The 16,316-nt window shown below is 21.7% G+C and overlaps 1 protein-coding gene across 2 annotated transcripts; it reads left to right on the top strand.

Annotated features, from left to right (window-relative positions):
* The first annotated feature begins 1,748 nt into the window (after positions 1-1,748).
* LOC112595154 (phosphatidylglycerophosphatase and protein-tyrosine phosphatase 1) lies at positions 1,749-16,287 on the top strand. Of its 2 annotated transcripts, none has more exons than XM_025340250.1 (6): positions 1,749-2,060; positions 5,741-5,901; positions 6,196-6,276; positions 10,150-10,341; positions 10,452-10,557; positions 10,652-10,915. In XM_025340250.1, the coding sequence occupies exons 2-6, from the start codon at positions 5,764-5,766 to the stop codon at positions 10,696-10,698; spliced, it is 564 nt and encodes a 187-aa protein (XP_025196035.1). In that variant the 5' UTR covers positions 1,749-2,060; positions 5,741-5,763; the 3' UTR covers positions 10,699-10,915. The 2 variants fall into 2 exon arrangements, with proteins under 2 accessions (XP_025196035.1, XP_025196036.1); XM_025340251.1 differs by lacking the exon at positions 10,652-10,915 and adding an exon at positions 15,795-16,287 and having other exon boundaries at positions 1,751-2,060.
* The last annotated feature ends 29 nt before the right edge of the window (positions 16,288-16,316 follow it).

Here is a 16,316-nt window from a genome sequence, read left to right as displayed (position 1 = left end):
TTATATATTCACACTTTAACTGTGTTTTGAGGAAGAGTGTCGTTTATTGTACCATGTAAATTATATGTTTAATTGTTTATAAGTTGATTATTATTATTATTATTATTTATTTATTTATCATTATAGTAAAAAACTATTATTAATAAATAATAACTAATAAATAAAACTCTGTAAAAGTATTTAATACAATGTGAGTATAAATACTAAATAGTTAATTCTGTTTCATATTATATTAGATGCACATAGTATAATCTGAGCAAAAATATTTTGTAAGATTATATTTTATAAATTTATATTGCTTATATATGAGTACTTATATAGATATTTATTTAACTATTAGTGTATACGGTAGGATAAATTAATTTTTGCGGAAAACATTGTATTTATTGTTTTATTAATTTTTATCATGTATTATTGTTATTAACTTTTGTGTCAATACCGACTTCTCCAACTTACCCTTAAGAGTGTAAATAAATGGATAGTTGTATGAATATGAGATAGCAAAATATTTATCTAAATTTTTTCAAAAAGGTATTGAGGTTAAAAAATGCAACAATATTTATTTAAAAGTTTCAATTCCCCATAAATAACAATATAACTAAAATTGTTCTGCGTTTTCGTTTAAATATCTAATTTCGTCCAAATTTGAATTCATATATTTTTGTTTTAATATGAATTATGCTTAAGAAAAATGTATTAAATTGTCAAGTCTTAATTACAAAAAAAAAAAAAATTATGAATTTTTAATTACAATATTAATAGCAAGTTTTATATATATATATAATTAATATAATACATGTTGTTTTCGGTAAAAATAGCTCAATAATATTATAAATTAAAATTTTAGAATATATTTCACTGATATCAGTACTAATACATAATAAAAATATATATTTATTTAAATTAATATCGGCTGACATAGATCGTCTTTGTTAAGACATTTTTTTCGTACGCAAGTAAGGTTTATCGTTGAATTCAAATTTAACATATCCATTTCAGTGACCTATATTAAACGACTAGGTACCTACACTCGACACCTACGTTCTGCAGTAGTTTCAGTCTCCTCGCAGAGCGAGTTCTTGGAATTTTTAAATTATTTTATTCTATCTACTTACCCACGACATCGCCAAATGGTGGTTTATAATGTTCATGAGGATGTATTTTCTTTGACTTAAAACGTATAACACAACAAATTTGCTTTCAGCAAAATCGATATTGTGTCGTTAACTTAAATATTAGAGCGAATTAACCTATTAACAATTAGTTTAAATAGATGAGAATATTATTTATTATCTCTTATCAATTTTTTTATGATGTTTTAATTTTAAGCAAGTTTTAAACATTCTTACGTTTTAGTATAATACGTACTCATTGTTCGCTTGAAAATCAAAATATTGTATAACACCGACGACAGATAATTTTCTCATACTTAAGTCTGACAATAGATCAATTCGCCCTATTATTAAAGTTGACAACACGAAATGTATTCTACTGAAAGCAGATTGGCCGTGATTTTTGTTTCTATGACGCGGGAAAACCCATGAAGGTGTGCATACTTTTTAAATCGAATATTTGAATAATATTGCCGCCACAGAATTACCTCCGTCTTATCATTGCATTATTGTTACGATTATATATATATTATGTTTATGATTACGACCAATCATGTGCAATCGTCCAACAAACTATTGATATTTAATGATAAGAGGAGACGCTTTCTCTGCAACAGCTGCAGCCTCCGAAATATTTTGTTGTCGTGTTGGTGTGCTGGTGTGTTATCGTGATAAACAAAACATCTGTGTAACATTAATTATATCCAACACGATAATATTTTCGCTTTGTTTTTTTTTTTTTTTTTTTGATAACATCATTCTCTTGGAGAGAATAAATCCTAATGGTCCTATTCGAAAGTGTACGTTTTGAATAATATCGTAGACATACTTTTTAGATAGTCGACCAAATTGTCCCGAATTCATTCCTGTTTGGTCTACTTTCGAACATAATTATCTACCGTTCAAAACAATAATTATTTATTAAATATCAAGTAAATTTAATTTTATGTAAGTAATACTTTTATTAAATACTAACTTTATTTGTATATATTATATGTTAGGTAAGCATATTATAGGTAATTATAAGTAGGTATGAAGCAATTCTGTAGTGGTTATCTTTTTATTCACAAATAAATACCTGTTTGACATAATATTTTCAGTCGAAATTCATGTATGACAACACATTTATTGAAGTATATTATAGGTATTTAATTTGTATTTATTATTTCCCTGTAAAAATGTTTCATTATTAAATAGATCCAAACATATGTTTCCATTTAAAATTAAATTAAAGTTAAATTATTAAGCCAAAAATTATATTATCTTTTATCTTTTGTGATTTAGTGTTCTAACTTATTAAATTATTATATTTTTTTATTAAAAAGATGTAGGTATATAAGAATAAATTCTAAGTATTATTTATTATTAGTGGTATTATATATTAATATTAAAGTTATAGATGTCCACTCTAATACATCAGCAATTCTCTATCATTTTTTGTACACCGAATCTTTAAGTTGCTTAAAAAATTTACTGATCTCCAAATATTAAGAATTTTAATTGCCAAAAAAAAATTATAAATCATTATTTAATTTTGATGTGTTCAATAAGTCCCTAAATTACTTTTTAAGAAATAAATAAAGTATACTATAGAATTTTACAGATAAACTTTAGAAATCATTATTTAAGTAAAGTAATGTCTAAATAGAGTAAATTCATAATACTTAAAATTGTTAAATTGGTTTCCTAAAGTAGAACAATAGACAATCTTATTAATAAAACGTAAAATTATTCAATAATAAAAGACATATATATTATACATACTTATTTTTATGAGTTTTGAAAGAATGAATGTAGGTTAGTGGAATACACATTAAGTATTATACTTGCCGATTATTTTCATAATATTTAAATAGCTATTTTTAAATGAATTTTAGTGAATGTTTTCTGATACATTAAATGCTAATATTAATACTATTTCTAAAACTATCATTTAGGTACATTTTGTCATAATATCCTGTTATAGTGGTTATGTATTTATTTTGGTTTCTTGCCTATGCTGTTACTCCACTATTGATAGTAAGACAGACATAACATTAACAGGTCATCTGCCATATGGTATGGATAATACTGCAAATGGCTGATGATGATTATATAAAAATCATATTTATAAATATAAAAATAATGAAAACTTAAAGTAACTGTTTATTTATGTATACGTTTATACTGAATGACCATATGATTACCCATTGTCATAAGAAAATTCAGCAGATTTTATGACATATCGTAGTTGTTACCATTATTGAAGATGTTAAAAATGTTAAAATGTCTATAAAAAACATGAAATAATATTTAAATTTTTTTAAGAGATATTTGCATGTATTATCTCTGTCTTATATACATACAACATAGCAAATTTTTGTTCACCAGAATCAACTTTAAGTTGTTAGCTTTAATATTAGAGTAAATTTATCTACTATCAAGATTAAGAATTTTATCTAAGCCATTACATAGGCTTTTATTAATATTATTTTAAAGTGAGATATGAGCATTTTCGAGTTTTAATATTTTACATAGCTATAATTTAGTTTAAAATTAAAATGTCAATAAAAGCCTATGAGATGGCCTAGATAAAATTCTTACCATTAAGTTTGATACCTAGTAAGTAAATTTACTCTAATATTAAAGCTAACAATATAAAATGGATTTTGTTGAACGAAAATTTGCTATTTATATGTATGTAAGACAGAGATAACACAAGTGGGTATGGCATCCTCTTAATTATAATAAATTATGTCACAATCTAAAATTTATACCATAATCAATTAATAACAATTATAATACATTTAAGACTAATAATGTTACTAACTCAAATACAAATCTTGTAAATCTGAATAAATAGTAACAATTTATGAATTCATGATATAATGGAAAGCATTCCATTGGAAATCACAAAAATATATTCTTTTTAAATTCAGTTTTTTATACTGTACAAGTATTATTCTAATATTATTCTAAAAAAAAATGTTCTTTTTCCTAACTCATATTATGTAAATAATCATCCAATACCTACATTTTGTATTTACATTATACATCAAATTTAAAATATTTGTCTACTTATATACCTATCACAATATTACAATAGTTGTATTATTTTAAAATAACATTTGGATTTTTTCTTGGCAGTTTTTCTGTGAATTAAAACATTTGTTTATTCATAATAATTTATTTAACATTATGTTACTTATATTTACAATTTTTATAGTGCTGCATGCTTTCTATTCATCTGAATTAGTTATTGTTTATGGTTCTATTTTTTTAATTATTATTGATAATAATGTTTTTCAATCCATTTTATGGACTATAAAAAAAAAATTGACATTTTAAAACTATTTTCTTCTCAAACAGCACATGTCAAACACCTAAGGTCCTTAAACTTGATGCCATAATTTAAATTAGTTTTGTAGTTTTGATTTCTTCGTCAGAATTATCCTTGGTATTAATAATAGTGCAACTATCGCTTTTCAGTATCAATGAAAAAGTTACAATCTATTAGACATAGTCTACCTCTATTGTACTTGCATTTTTCTTGAAGATAGATTGGTTTATTTATACTGGTTTATTAATCTTTTCTATCTATATTTTATATACAATATTTATTTAAATACATTTTTTAACGTTGTATTATAAATGTATTGAACAAATACATGAAATCATCAGTGTTTAGAGTTTATAAAAATTTTAAAGTAACTAATAATATTATTTCCTTTATATTATTAATAATTTAAGACATTTTGATTTTTCACGGATTGTACATAACACTAGACATCTAAATGAATTATCTTAATCTAGTCTATTAACCTGTTACTAATATATTGTTATTATTTTGTATTTATTAGTAAAACCCTAAAGGTTTTATTAAATTTTGTTCATTTGAAGATTAGTAATAAATTGTCCATTTAGATTTTTTTATTATTTTTCAGGTCACTAATTAATAATTATACTATTTTGAAGATTATTGTCAACTAATAGACAATTTGTATTTACATTACAAAACATGTATGGTTTATTTCACAAATATTTAAAAGGTTCAAAATGTAATAGATTACTATATTTTATTCTAATGTTTTAAACTATAACAATAATGCAATTTTCATGATTGTATATATTGCCTAGTTGTTCTTAAAATTTAAATAAAAAAATTAACTTTTATAATAAACAATTTTAAATATTAAAATGTCTTATAATTAATTATTACCACATTAAACTTTAAAAATAAAATAAATTTATTATTTGTTATGAAATAATAGAATCATTATTATGCATATAATATGTGTCATGAACATATAAAAAACTTCTTTAGATAGATTTTTGACTGCTTTAAATATGTAGTTTATCAAAGTATAATTTTTAAAAAATTAAATAAAAATAATATGAACATTATAAAACATATAATAACAAAGTTTTTAAGTTATTATTAATTTAAAAGGTCGTTTACTATTAATTTCAATAATTTATTTCTAAATTTCTGTTATTTCAGAAATGTACATTAAACTGTATTAAAACTAAAATATTATTAAGTTTCAACTTTAAAAAGATCAATTTAGTTTTTATTTGATTTTTGGTTATTTATAAATAATATAATTTTATTTAATTAATAAATTATTTTTGTTTGTTTTATATTTCAGATTTTATATTTCCTAATTGAACAATGTTTGCCCGTGTCACATTTTATCCGACACTTTTATACAATGTGTTCATGGAAAAAGTAACACAGCGCAACTGGTATGATCGAATTGATGAAAATGTTATTTTGGGTGCACTTCCTTTTAGGAATATAAGTCAAAAAGTATGTATTTAATTTATAACTCTTCATAGCTATTATAAAAATATATGTATCGGATATTATTGGTAAGATAAATAATATTGAATAAATGATTTCAAATTATAATTTTTTTTTTTATTTATTAATTTTATCCACGTGAATAATGCTTATTTTTTGATTTCACATCAAGTTAGTCATTAATATGTTTATTAATTATGTATACATGTAAACTCATAGCTTTTCCTTAGATAAATATATATTATTAATACTATTTTAAATATATTTATTATTTATTATTAAAAATAATATTTTTTATAGTTAATTGATGAAGAAAATGTCAGATGTGTAATATCAATGAATGAATCATATGAATTAGAACATTTTACACCTCAACCAGATGTAAGTTTAATTATACACTATCAAGTATGATTTAATATTTGGCCAAAATTTAATATTTCAAAAATATATATTTACTCAAAAAATTATTCTAAAAAATATTTGTTTTTACTTTTTGTATAAACTAATTATCAATTGTAATATTCAAATTATTTTATGACTAACTAATGAGTTGTTACTTGTTACTTGTACATGATTATATCAGTTTTACTGTATAATTTATTAAAAGTATGTAATTTAAAAAATAGAATATAATACCTTATAATAATAAGTATTATGCTTATTTACAAACAGTAAATAAGTTGTAACTCAGGTGGAAAATCTTATGGTAGAATATGTATGGTTGTAATGTATTTTGAATTTTTTTTTTTATGTAAAATGTATTTATAATTTTATATACTTGTATTTAAGTTTAAATTTTTGTATGGTGATTATTCTATGAGTAAATAATCATTATCTTAAAATGTATTAATGTTTTTGAAAGTATATGTATATTTTTTTTAAGTAGGTTTAATTGAGGTTTTTACAGAACAACATTTTGATTAATGATACACTAGATTGTGGATAAATTAAATTTTTACAATTTTTACTGTTATTATTTTTAAGATTTTTACTAATTTTAATGATAATTTATATTTTTATTTTAGTATTTACAAACAGAATATTTTTGTATGAATTTTTCAAAGTTAATCATGAAATATAAGATTTTTATTTATGATTATAATTTAAAATTTATAAGATGAGCAGAGTAGTGAATCTACATTCTTTAAAGTAATCATATGCTACTTCACTTTGCTTATAAAAACATTAAATTCTTGTCAGTGATATTTATCAATTACTTGTTTGAAATTCTATTTTTTATTGTATTTAAAAACAAAATATATATTTTTTTGGAGAATATGAAATTGAAAATATAAGTAAAATAATAATGTTTTTCAAAATTGTTGTTACAATTTCAAATAGTGTACAATTAATATTTTTATATATTATGTTAATTTTTTTTTTTAATGAGTCTTGATTGTTAAAATAATTTCTTAGTAATGTATATCTGTATAATTATAGTTAAAAGTACTTAGCAAATTTATGTTTAACAATTCTCATTAGTTTTACTAATTTTAATATAATACTGAATTTACCAAGTATTACACTTATAAGTAACATATGGCTTGTTAAACGGATTTTTTATACTTTTATATTTAAACAAGTAATGTGCATTTTTAAATTTTAATGTTTAACACTTTTATAACATACTTTAAAATTAAAATATCATTAAACAAAAATATCCTCTCAAACTAATAGAAAATGTTGTAACTTTTAAATTTAAAATTTTTGTAAATTCATTGTAATGCTTAAACTAATTAAGCTTAACAAGAACTGTTATAAATAAATTTGCTATTTATGCTCTTTTAAAAGAAGTGCATCATATTATGCTGGTGAGATGTCTTTTTAAAGCTATAGATTATATATTTATTATATTTTTAAATCAATAAACAAAATATTATGTACAGAACTTCCCAATTTCAATTTTGAATGTGTATGTGAATTTTTTGTTTAGCAATTTGAACTAGATTATAGAGGAAAAATATTTTTTCTAAAATATTAAATATTTTAAATTATTATAATATTTTTTTTTAAATGTTTTTTCTTAGTATCATAATGTTATATAATATTAATTATATTCCCAGTTAACCTAAACATTTTTTTTATAAACATAGATTTATCTTTAAAATGTAAATCCAATAGAATTTTTGTATAAACCTTATATTTATAGCTAAATAAAAATTGCCAGAACCTAATTTTAGTGGTTTGTACAAATGTTTATGTTTTAGAATTTTATTGGATTTATTAATATTGTTATATTATAAATGATAAATAATATCTATATTATATTTAAGTTAATTTTGCACACTTTCACTTATGCTAACTGGTTTGTCAGAATAGTCTTTACCATGATGAGAGTTAGGCTTTCTTTGATTGGTCATAATTATTAGTTGCTGTCGTATACAACTGTTTTTCAAGTTTGTCTAGATTAATTTTTATGGAGGTTTTCATCTGTTAAGTTAGCAGACATACCAATAAAATATAAGTGTAGATTTATAATATAACATAAATTATGATGATTAAGTATATGGATCATAGTATTGTATCACTAAAATATTAAAAAATCGACTAGTAATTTTTAAAAATGTAGGAATTATGAATGGCATGGTATATGTACATTTTTATTTAAATCTTACACGGATACAAACTATTACATGGGTAACATCTATAACAAATTGTCTGTATAATAATTTTAGTCCTCACTTCACAACCTTTCTTTATGAAAAATGTAGTTTTAAGAAAATATTGACATAATATGTATAATGTATAAATGTATGTATTAATATAATTAAATAACATTGTATACATATAATTCATATAATATCTCCTACATGAATGTAAATAATTTAAATTAATTGTTATTTTAAATTTGATAATTTATTACTTAATATTTTGTGATAGTTTTTAAATAGATTTAATTTATTAATAACAAAATCTACATAATGTTTTTATTTTTAGCTAGTATTTTATAATTTCTGTAATTTATTATGTAATTACTAATTTCTATAACTTTGCTCATAAATTAATTACATATATTAATATTATTACTAATTCAAACAAATTATTTTTGAAAACTTGTTTTGTACAAAATATTGATTATGTGATATTAGTTTATTTAAATATTATTTAATGTGATAGATCCTTGTATATTTATATGATATAATATTTCTGAGTTTTTGCGATTTTTATTTGTAAAAAAACATATCATTAGTTAAGTATTATTTTAAACATTAGGGTATTGATTTTAGATTTCTAAGCATTAAAATTTAATTACTTAAAGAATAAACATGCATTAATAATCTTTTAAAAAATATAATATTATTATTAATATTAAATTTTAGTGTTACTTAAAAAGTTTGTTGATTATGTGCTTAAATTTTAGTAAATTTATCACTAATAAATCAAATCTTAAAAAAAATGTCATGCATGCATTAGTCTTCAAATTTAAACATTTCTTAAATTCTTACCTTATTAGTTTTTGTATAAAATATAAATTTCATCATTTAAATAAAGTATTAATTTAGTAATTGATAAGTTATTGATTTTTGTTACATTTAGTAGATAAAATGATTATTTTTTACATTGAATGAATTAAAATTATTCTTTTATAGAAATTAAATTGAATTTCATTAACTTCTGTGCGGTGATTTGTTTTGGTAAAAATGTACTATTAAAATTTTAAATGTCATGTTAATAATTATAGTAAACTTTTGTTTCTTGTTAAATTAATATAGATAAATATATTCTTTGTTTTAAATTAAATTAAATTTAATTTAAAGTAATATTTTATACATTTATAAGTTACACTTTGTAATGTGGTTAGTGAAACCTTTTTATGAATGTTACAATATTAGTTATCCAGATAAGGTTTTTTATTCCTTATGGATAAGTTTTCCGTAACTGGGGGTTAGAGCAATATATGTGAGGTATTTTTTATCAATAATAAGACACGTTTGGCTTATAAATCTATAATAATTATTGTATATAAAATAGTACTTTACTGTTTTGGAAGACAGCTGTTAATAATTGTATTTTTGAGTTTGCTCGTGTTGATGGTTAGTGTTGAACTGCCTGGTGTATTTCATTTTAGTATATTAAGTAATAATTTGGACATGTCCAAAAGAGCATTTAGTGTGTATATTTTGTGTGTTTATTGTGTAATACATATATTTATGTATAAGGAATGTTACAACTCAAATATGTAAAAATTAAAAATTTTTGAAGTTTTCTCTAGATTTTAGAAATCAATATTAAATAGTTCTATTTTGGTTTCAGGAATGGAAAAAAATGGGAGTAGAACATTGTCAGCTAAGTACTAAAGACATTTTTGAAACTCCGTCACATGAAAAATTAATTCAAGGTGTTTCAGTGATGGAAGCAGTTTCAAGAGATGGTAATACTGTCTATGTACATTGCAAAGCAGGTCGTACTCGTAGTGCGACTCTTGTGGGCTGTTATTTGATGTCTGTATGTATATAAAATACTTTTTAGAATTATCTCATTACTTTTATTACTTCTTATGATTTATAAGATTTTTATTTTGTTATTGTAATTATTTTTATTATTTATTTCTTTAGAAACATAATTGGACTCCCGAACAAGCAATTGAAAATATTGTATCCAAGCGACCTCATATATGGTTGCGAAATCAACAATTAGAGAGTCTGAAAAAGTATTATGATGGTAATTAAAATAATATTACATAATAAATGGTTATTAAAAAAAAAAATATATTCTTTTTATTTGGTATTTGAATAATTTTTATTATTTTCCTTAGCTGTGGTAAAAGAAAAATTTAATGCTATCAAAACGGATAATAATTAAAACATCTACTCGCTATGACAAATAACAATCAATTTACTCGTTTTAGAATATTAACATTTCGAGTAATTAACAACATATCTTTATAACCATGGACATCACTAACATTAGACTTAAGAAAGTATTATATTATAATAAGAAGTTTAGATTTCAACTATTAGTTATAATTCTAAACCTGCTGTGTATTTCATTGCGTTGCTCAATCCTATATTACATCTTTTGTTTTCCAAAAATTCTAATATTATTTTTAGTAACTATTATTATTAGTATTATTATCATTGCTACTATAATTATTAATTTATATTATTTCTTTAATGGTGAAGTGTTTATTTTTTCAATAGCCTGTGATAATTTTGCTATTTATTTTTTTTTGTTTTGTTTGTGTTAAGTTATTTTTTTTCTTAAAAATTTTATTTGACATTCATTTTAATGAATCAGAATATGTTGTTTTACAAATCTTGTTACTATTGTCGTATGTTATCTACCTTTTTAATTAATTTAGAGACATTGATATGGTGTGTAGGGTGGAATTAGTTGGACAATATATTATTTTAATGATGTTTACAAGTTTAGAATTTGAATGAATGATAAACGTTTTATTTTCTTGTTAATACACCAATTTTTTTTATTCATCTTAATGAATATTCATCATAGATTTGATTTTAAAGAGTATTATTATTACTTAGAAGACTTAAAATATATCCAATGACAATAATTTTTTATATATAGAATTAATTTTTTTATAATATATAACTATATCATATGAACTGTGTAATAACACTTAGATTTTTAATTTTAAGATAATTTTATAATATATTGTTGATAATTTCAAAACATTTTTTTTTTTTTAGTATTCATTTATCGAATCATAGAAAAACTCATATTATTTGCGTATGATTGTGTTAATTCTTCAAATAAAAGTTTTTGAAATTATTTTTTTGATAATAAATTGTAAGATGTTTTACTGTCATAGTGATGAACTATATAATTGATTGATTTTCGTTGATTTTTAAATTATTTTGTTTAAGTATAAACAGTTTTAACTCAAAAATATTTGATATTATACAAGCTAAATAAATTTTTACAATATACCAACTTGTAAGACATTATTTTAGAATAATTTAATTGGGTGTTTGTTTAATTTTTTAAGTAGAAATATTATACTTTTAAACAACAGTTTTTATATTCTATAAGAAAAATGTTTAGTTTTTATTGTCAAACAACTTAAATATTTTAAGATCCAATTAGTAAATTTAGTATACTCATTATTGAGTTTATAATATTATAAAAATAGATACTCTGTTTTGAGAAACAACTGCCTATAAATGTATTTTATATACTTATCTTATTTCATTTAGTTTACTAATAGTAAATTAATTTTAAGTTGTAACGTACAAATATATTAATGTTAATTATTCAAATGGGTGCGAGAAAATTATATCATAGAAAATTTAAATTCTAAAAAATGTTCCAAGTATGTTTTAGTTATTGTTGAAAATTATCAACTAGACAATAATCTTGTACCTTATGTATAACTATTAAACTATTTATTATTATTGCTAATATTATTTAATGTTTATTTGTTAATTTAATTTTTGATTATTAAGATGAAAGTATTTATGGTGTTCTTTAAATTATAATTTATTGTCAATGTTACTTCTAAAAGGCTTAACATAGAATTATAAGCAGAATGTGCAATTTATGAAATTATATTTTCAATGTGGAATTTTATTGTTTAGATAGCTAAACGTAAAAGGTATAAAGCTCTTATTAAAAATAACTTTGCTTGATATTAATTAATATTGGCGTAAGAATTATGGAATAGTTATTGAATTTAATATCATAATGTTTAATTAACTGCATGTATATCTAAAACCTACATTATAAACAATGAACAACAATGTAAACTTCCAAGTCTGTATGATGAAATTTAAAAATTAAATTGTAAAATTCTATTAAATACATAACAATTATTATTAATTAGATGAGAAAGAATAATAAGTGATACAAAATAGTAATTATTGAATAAAAATATAAATATTGATTTATAAAGTGTGGATACCTATTTTATATTTGTATTAGCTCTTTTGATTGATCAAATAAATACTTATATACTTTGATACTGATCATCTATTATAAGAACAATAAAAGAATATAATAAAAGTGTTTATTATATTTATTTATAAACTTTTGTATTAAGAATTGGATTTTTTTATTTATATGTATAAATGAGTTATGTGTATTATGATTATAGTTGATCATGAGTAGTAGTAATTTATGTATGTAAATGCTTAATTGAGCAATAGGAATTTTCAATTTCTTATCAATTTATAAGTTAAATAATCTACCTTAATCTCCATATCAATACAAATCTAAGCTAATAAATATATTATTTATAAAATTAACAAACTTAGCAAACAGTTAATAATCTATTAATATGTAACACTTTATGTATTTTCTAGAACTTTCTTAGACATGTTGTCAGTTTGTCAAACCAAAATCTTATTACAAAATGTTCATAATATATGTGATTATTACATACATACCTATTACCTAATTATGTTTAATAATGAATAAGTATTAATTATTAAGAATAGTATTCTAAACCTTTACGCTTTTTTTATTGAGTTATACTGTTAAGCAAAACACACGATTATTGTTACTTTAGATTTGACACTATTTAATATGACTCTTTTTTAAGTGATTTTAATGAAATATTTAAGTAAAATATAAAATTTCATAGTTAAATCTTATTTTACATGCATAGATTTCTGCTCTTATAATTGTTACAGCCATGGCTTTAATCATAACTTACAGGTAACTCTCATTATACCAGTATATCTAATATAAAAAAAAATATGTCGTAAGTAGATCAATAGTTGGTATTTGCTTAGAAATTAGGATTTAAATTGATAGTTAATACTAAATTAAAGTTTAAAATTATTGATCTGATAATAATTTATAAAATATTAGTCAATGATAAAAAAAATTGGGTAGCTTCAATTTTGATTTTAATTTTTGTTAAGGTATCCAGATAGGTAATAAATGAAAATTCCAATTGTAATATCACTAAAAGTAAATATTAATATCAGCCATAAATTTAATATTGGCTTATAATACGAATACATGACATTAAAATGTTGAATACCTAAGTGAAGTAGATTTTATAGTAAACTATTTTCTGTGTATTTATTTAAAATACCTGTAATAATATTTTTATAATTGCATACGACTGTAATATTGATTTTACATGAACTAAATAATAAAGAGATGTACCTACCTATCATAAAAGCTGTTTTTTGCGTCCGTAAGAAATAGCATATTCGCCATATTCACATACACATCTATCTACTTATAATGAAAAGTATGTTTTGGTCTCTTGTAAAATGTAGTAAAGTTATTTAGTGTTTTTTTAATTAAATGCTTTCCAATTATACGATGAAAAAAAATATAAATATGTGATCATGATAATGTGTATAGGTAATCACAGACGTACAGTTTACCCTATATGTATCAATATTCAATGTATCATGAATATCAATAAACTAATCATTTGAGAAGTATTAATTGTGTGCACTACCCAGTGGCGTTTTTACCCAAAAGATTTTTTTGAGGGGGGATATTCAGATATGACTATAATTGTTGGTGTCAAATGTCTTAGCATTCTATTACACATGGATAAAGTCATAAATGAAAGAAACAACTCTAATCATTTAAATGACTATAAGTTAAAAAGAAGAAATGGGGGTCTAGGGGATGATTTATCTTTCTAATGCTTCTTCCCTCTAGTAAATACGCTATTGACACTACTTAGTACATTTGCTATATACGTTGAAAAAGTGGTAACAGTTTAATTCTTTACAGATATTATCATTTTAGGTTTTAATTAATATTTTTGAAGAACAAATTAAAACATTTAAAAGTTGGAAATATTTCATAAATAAGAGATATTAATTAGGTAATTTAATTTTGTTATTTATAATCAATAATAGTAATATATTTATGTAATCTTATGTAATATGCAACTTAATATTAATTAAAATAAATAGGTGAAAATTCTCTTATGATATGAACATAATGTTGAGTAAGAGGATGTACCTAATTTTTAATTTTTATTATAAAAAGAAATATAGAGATGGTCTAAATTAGTTGAACACTTAAAATCATGCGTAGTACGAAATTTAAAAGTATGCTTTAAACAATATTTATTTTGGTAAAATATTACAGCACTATTACAGTAATTGCTTTATTTATATATAAAATATAACTAAAAGGTTACCTACCTATAATATAAATAATATAATATACAATACAATATCTCAATAAATTGAATAAATAATAATATATTAGTGTAAATTAATATATTAATTTACTCTAATAACAATTGAATTCTGTTCACAGTTATAAAATAATATATTTATTAATTTTGCTATTTAATTTATTTTATGTGTTTTTAGTTAAAGAAATTCGCAAGCATTAGCGCTAGTTTTTAGAGTATTGATTTATTATTTAGATTTGGTCGATTCGGGACTAAGTGTGTAGTACGAAAATTTGAATAATTTAGGGGCTGGATTAGTTGTAATAGTACTATTATTACTTTATAATAATACATACATACCTAAATGTATATATTTATATATTATAATAGAACATAATATGTTGTTTTTTGTCTATATATTTTAAATAACTACATATAGTCATGAATGAATATACCTATATGTCAGAATGTGAAATGTGAATATCTACATAGATTTTATACCTATGCACATGAGTAATTTAAAGTAGGTATGCTAAAATTGTAATTTAAAATAAAAAATAAATTACCTAATCTAATATACTTATTAAAATAATAGTTAATTATTTAGTAGTTAAACATCCGCGGGGGTCAAGCAACTTATATTTTATTTAGATAGGTCATTGGTATGTAGGTATCTACATAGGTAATGCGTAGGTACCTACAGGTAAGTAGGTGGTAAATATGTAATCGCACACTGACATTTTCAAAATAATGTTTTCTTATTAGGTATTTCCTACATTGTAGGTACCTTATATTAGGCTAGTCACCAATTTATTTATAAAGTGATGGTTTTTGTTTTTAGATATTATCCACTGAACAGACACCATCAGAAGTCATTAAAAACAACTTTTTTTTTCGTTATTGATTACGGCCGATTAGGAATATTAACAACGCTCGCACCTATATAAGTAATGCAACCAACTAAATAATGGTATTCCCAAGAAGATTAATCGCTTATAGACGGGAGCCCCAATATGCACAAGACCTGCGCTGCGCTGCTCCTGTCGTCATCGCATAAACCAGAAACCGCTCCTAAAAAATAAAATGGAAATTTGGTACCAGCTATACTTATCTATAGTACGAGCATAATATAAGGGTTTTGGAAAAGGAAACGAATCTTAGTTTAAGTCTTACATTGGGACCAGATTTTCTTGTTTTTTTTTTTTTATACTTTCTATTTTATACGTCTGTATTTTTTTTTTATCATTACCATTATGTATTAGAAACACTTATCTATGTGCAGCTCAACTGAAATAAGAAATATATAGCTGAAAAATTTTCAACGAAAATAACATTGTAATTTGTGATCTATTGGTGTATTACC

The sequence above is a fragment of the Melanaphis sacchari genome, unplaced genomic scaffold, assembly GCF_002803265.2.
Source record: "Melanaphis sacchari strain LSU unplaced genomic scaffold, SCAv2.0 Contig25_pilon_pilon, whole genome shotgun sequence".
Taxonomy (NCBI): domain Eukaryota; kingdom Metazoa; phylum Arthropoda; class Insecta; order Hemiptera; family Aphididae; genus Melanaphis; species Melanaphis sacchari.
The sequence above is the reverse complement of the archived record's forward strand: the minus strand, read 5'-3'. Positions and strand labels throughout refer to the sequence as shown.